This window comes from Cantharellus anzutake, assembly GCF_015039405.1.
Source record: "Cantharellus anzutake strain C23 chromosome Unknown EI90scaffold_16, whole genome shotgun sequence".
In the NCBI taxonomy this organism is placed as follows: Eukaryota; Fungi; Basidiomycota; class Agaricomycetes; order Cantharellales; family Hydnaceae; genus Cantharellus; species Cantharellus anzutake.
In genome coordinates, this window is record NW_024066966.1 from 20610 (window position 1) to 25803 (window position 5194).

The 5194-nt window shown below is 49.5% G+C and overlaps 2 protein-coding genes across 2 annotated transcripts; both read left to right on the forward strand.

Annotated features, from left to right (window-relative positions):
• The first annotated feature begins 220 nt into the window (after window positions 1-220).
• Window positions 221-813, forward strand: EI90DRAFT_483770 (uncharacterized protein). The gene has a single exon (XM_039067688.1). It carries the CDS (start codon window positions 325-327, stop codon window positions 631-633), a length of 309 nt encoding a protein of 102 aa, XP_038917657.1. The 5' UTR covers window positions 221-324; the 3' UTR covers window positions 634-813.
• A 401-nt stretch (window positions 814-1214) lies between these two features.
• Window positions 1215-2694, forward strand: EI90DRAFT_3153325 (uncharacterized protein; the record flags this gene model as incomplete). The annotated part of the gene is made up of 4 exons (XM_039065858.1): window positions 1215-1571; window positions 1645-1844; window positions 1898-2041; window positions 2089-2694. Exons 1-4 carry the CDS (start codon window positions 1256-1258, stop codon window positions 2692-2694), a joined length of 1266 nt encoding a protein of 421 aa, XP_038917658.1. The 5' UTR covers window positions 1215-1255.
• Between the last annotated feature and the right edge of the window lie 2500 nt (window positions 2695-5194).

Sequence of the window (5194 nt, forward strand, 5' to 3'; positions counted from 1 at the left end):
TCCATCCTGGCCCTGCTGGGCAACCGTACAGGTGCAAAACAAGTTTGGCACCGTTGAGGTAGGCCCCCCCTTGATGGTGGCCATGAAGTCTGTTAAAAGGGAAAGAACTGTCCGGAATCGAGCGCGAGAGCGTTGATGAACCCCTTTGCCACTCACGACAGTGGTTCAAATTCAGAAGCGACTCAAGCGGTTTAGATAAGTACTGTTATTTCCAACGGATCATCTATGCTAATATTACAAAGTCATAGAAGTTAAGTCCTACATCTGCACTTTGAAGAGGGAGCTTGAGCAGAAAGAATACCTGAATGCCAACTCATCTTACTAATGAGAACACCTTCAATCTACGTTGGACAAATAAGCCGTGACAACACGCTGGTACGCATATCTGTGTGTTCATATCTTTACAGACATATACCCTTTTGCTTTGTGTGCTGCGTGTTTTACTCATTCACAATGCTCCAGCATTCCGCGGTGGTAGCGCCTCCCATTATTTTGGTTTCATTACTTTCTACACCCATTCACTGCTTCACCGCGCGCGCGCGGTTACAATGTTATCTTGCTATCAACTCATACTTGCTTCCCCTATCTTCAGTGATACGGACATCTTGGAAGTCAACTCAATTCACTCCGTGATACGATCGATCCTTTGAAGAGTCGAAAGTAAGGACACAATCCCGCTTCATCAGCACGAGAGGTGACATCAATATCGATGTCATCTCACCCCTGTTCATCTTCCTTGTCCAAGAAGGCATCTTTGTTGACGAAAAGCGGGCTCCAGGACGATTCTCAAGATTGGTAATGTGTGTCTAATTTTTTTCTGGGTCGATATTCACGTCGCATGGTTCTCTCAAAATCAAAATCGATGCTTTCCTGCCTGCTGTGCTCTGCCAGCGTTGCGATGAACGGTGCTCACATAGGCATTATGCTGTCAACAGTGGTTCAGATTTCAGATTACTTGTAACTTGGACCGTCTCCGCGCATTGACCATTTAAATATGATTATAATATATGAACTATCTCTAGTTGGTCTTTTTCGAGACATTTTCCATGTCAAGCACATGACTATTCTCTGTTCCACTATGGGACTGAACGATATAGCACCCGACGTTGTAACCTGCGTTGCCGACCAGTCAGTCTCCTCTAGCTTGAGTCGCCGACCTTGGAGACCTCACACTGCGGATTTCGTCCTCACACGAGCACGAGAATCGCAAGAGCCCACACAACAGCACAACCAGTTAAACGTACCAGAAGCAAGGATGACTTCACCTACACTGCCTAACCGTGCCTACGTCGAAATCCCTCGACGTCGACCTGTCCTCAGGGATCCAACCCCCAAGCCAGGGAACATTTGGCTCTTTCTCTTCCGCCCTCCCAATGCCGATGGAGCCTTCTACCTTGACATACCTGTTCGCATAATTACGCGGTTGTGCCAGCATCCTCGCAAGTATCTCGGCTATCTTGGTTGGTGTGTTTTGGGTATCGAAGGCCAAGTAACGCGTCAGGGAGAAGATATTGGGGACGAAGGAGTGCTGGCCGATCAAGGGATCTATGATTATGTTTGTGCTCCGGCAGGTCCTTCGCGTTCTCGTTATCTCCTATTGGATCATTCGCCTGACCATCCATACCATCCATCCCACCCACACAGATGGAACGGATGTGCTTGCGCGTGTAATCGATCCCGAAGTCATTAAACTGCGGAGTAACGTTTCATACTCGGACTCGGCGCTCTCTGAGGGTCGAGCGGGCTTCCGCGCAGAACTCGTTAAACGCGATAAACGCTGCGTGTTCACACACGACCCATTTCCTGACGCAGCTCACATCATCCCGTATGTTCGCGGAGACGAGGTGGGTTTATATTGCTGATCATTGCGCTGGCATGGCCTCAGACTTCGTCCAAGTGGTTCCGTCTAATAATCGCCGGACGTAACGCCTATGAAGAGGATGTGTCGGACCTTAGATCCATCAACGACATTCGTAATGGGCTCTTCGTTGGAGCGGATATTCACCAGCACATAGATGCACGTCGATTTGTAATTCTTAAGGTTCTTCATTTTTCCTTATCTTGGATATTCCTAACCCCTTCATGCAGACTCCGAATAGAATTTTAGATGTTGGTGATGTGCCACCTAATGGTCCTGACTTTCCCCTAGATGCAATGCAGTTAGAGTATCCGCTCGGCGAACGGTTTTCACTCCAATGTCTAGATGATGATCCCCCGCTGATTTCCAGGGCAAACAAGGATGCTTGCTTTTTGCGAGGAACAACTTTATCCAAGCCCTCTTCCCTCATACTCCATTACAACTATGGTGCTGCAGTTGTCAAGCTGTGGGGTTGTCATGCCCATCTGCTTTCAAAGCGTGGCAACATTCCTTGTCCTGAAGTTCAAGTAAATCATCAACCTAGTGGCCCCTCTCGAACAGTTCATGATCGGAACATAGCAATTCAAAAACGCGTGCATGACGGAAATAGTGGTGGTACAGCTCCAGGGGGGGTTACTGAAGGTGCTGAAGTGGATATGGTTGAGACTATGGAACCCCTGGTTGGCTATAAAGGATGGGATGAGGATGATTGGATGCTATTTTTCTGGAGCAAAACCCCAGCTGGTTGCAAATATTTTTGTGCAGCTGAAGAGGAATTGACTTCTCATGTCACCGAATGGGTGGATGGGGTTCCCCATGATGCAGGTGTATCCTAGGTCATGCATTTAATGAGTAAAAGATTGACCATGTTTGGCCTGCCCAGGAGCCCAGACTTGCTCTATTCTCCCAATCCCCCCATTGGCAACCAAACTGAAGATCTTCCTCAATTATACTACAGTTCCCAAGTCCATCTGAATGCTTTCATGGCCAGCTGGTGGTCTGGAGTTCAGCAGAGTATGTCAGCATCTGGGGCACTGTACAATCCTGACCTCCACTCTGGGCTCCCAGAATGTCAGGGACAGCTCCGAAAGCAGCGAAGTCCCGGTGCACGGGACTCAATGGGATGAATAGTGGCTATGCGTAGTGGGGTCCCATTGTGGGGTGAGCATCCCCAACCACTTGGCCTTAAGTGGGAATGTGAGAAGAAGGCTACTTCTTCAGTTCCCACTCCAGCTGTTATTATATACATGTGGGGTTGGTCACATGGGGCACACCACATCACCCTCACACACAGCTGTGGCTCTCCAGGTGTTTCCATGGGAGATCCTGAGAGGGTCTGCTGTAGGCACAAGGTGAGTGTGGTGGTGGTGGTGGCGATGTAGGGATGGTAGGTACAGGAGGGGCATGTGGCATGCATGCTGGTGGTACATTGAACAGAGGGAAAGGTGGTCCATGTAGGAGAAAGAAAGAAAGAAAGAGAGGAAGAAAAGGAAGGATGGTGTGGTGCAGTGCAGAGCAGGGGGGTGTCAGGGCAACCACTGAAATGATTAATAGAGCTGTACACACGGACTCAGTCTCTAACTTGAGAACTAATAACATTGTAACTCTTTACCTGTACACTGTTAGAATGGGCGGAAACGGACGACTCCGGAGTGGAATCGGAGACTTAGCGTGGAGGGACCTTGGCCTCAGCAACTCAAGCGGAGCGCTGTGCCATTGCTGTTTGTCCATTTGGTCCTTAATTTCACAGTAGGTGAGCAGGAAGTCTCTTGGGGGCATTTCAGGTCGATTTCGGACTGAAACCAAAACGAGTATGTACAAGCGCCGATATATATAATGGAAGGGGCAAAAGCACAAAGAGAACAAAGGGTGACCGAATCGGAACGAAGACGTCTGAACGGGAACAAAGGGTAGAGGGGGCGGAGCGGTACCGAAGGTCATAGGGCAAGACCTGTGATACGTCCGAAAGGAGGTAGAGAGGGCAAGGCCCAGAGGGGCAGGAGGATGAGGGGAAGTGGGAATGATGACTAACTGGCTAGAATAGAAAGAAGCAGTAGTCCAAATAGGGATGAAGGGATAATGCGAGAAATACATTACAGGCGGCGAGAGTGCCGAAGGCGGTCCACGAAGCTCGGGGGTTGCGGAGCTTACGGAGCTTACGGAGGCGGGGTTGGAAGTTCGAGGAATATTGGCAATGGTGTTTACGTAGTATGAGGTCACCAATGCAATGGACTAAGGCCGAGGTGGAGTCAAAGTCCAAGGTGGGGACTATGATGGAGGCTCGGAGTAAGGTACGAGCGGTGTCCGAGTGCGAAGTACAGGACAGCGGTGGAAGGTCGTAACTTGGCGGAAGGGTGGCGGAGGAGTAACGGAGGGAGGAGAGAGGGGACAGGTAAGGGGAGAAGGAGTGGCGGAAAGGAGAGTAGTCAGGTCCGAAGGTGAGTATCGGAGCGGACGGGGGAAGTGTAGGGGGATGACAGGAGGGTGGAGGTGTTGTGAGGGGGGAGCGGAGTTGTAGGAAGGGTGGCGAGTGGGGGGATGTTCGGTCCGAGATGAGTATCGGAACGGACGGAGAAAGGGTCGGAGAGGTAAGAGGAGGGGTGTGTTGCCAAGACCGAAGGTGAGTATCGGAACGGCAGCGGTAGGTTATGACTCCGGAGGTGAAGAGGGTGGAGGTCCGGAAGTCAGATCGGGGTCAGGTATGCACGGATATGACATACACACGGACTATAACATGGAGAGTACAGTCAGTTATATGAAAGTTAAAATAACGAAAAAGGGATAGCACCTCAGTCTCTAACTTGAGAACTGAGGGAAAAGAAAAACCTAGCGCCCAGTGCCATTTATACAACGAGTACTAATATCGCTTGCAGTTGCGACACATGGTTGTTGGCAAGGGTTAATACATAGAACAGAAAGAGTAGGCAGAAACGGGTATCAGCGGTGATCCCATCAACACCGCATCAGACAAACTAATAAGGTAAATAGATCATTGTTAACCACAATGATTTCCAACATGCCTACTCAGTGTGAGCTAACACCCATCATTGTCATAAACTTCGTGTGCTTGGCTTCTGGAAGTCCCTTTGTAAAGACATTGGCCACTTGATCGGCTGTAGGAACGTACTCAAGTTCGATGTCTTCGTTATTGATGCAATTGCAAATGAAATGGTGACGAACACGGATGTGTTTGGTACGTGCATGGAACATCGGGTTCATCACCAATGCCATCACGCCTTGGTTATCTCCTAGAAGGATAGTGGGGATGTCGAAGTTGAGGCCTAGGTTGCCTAGGAATTGTCACATCCAAACAGCTTCCTTGGCAGCATGAGTGAA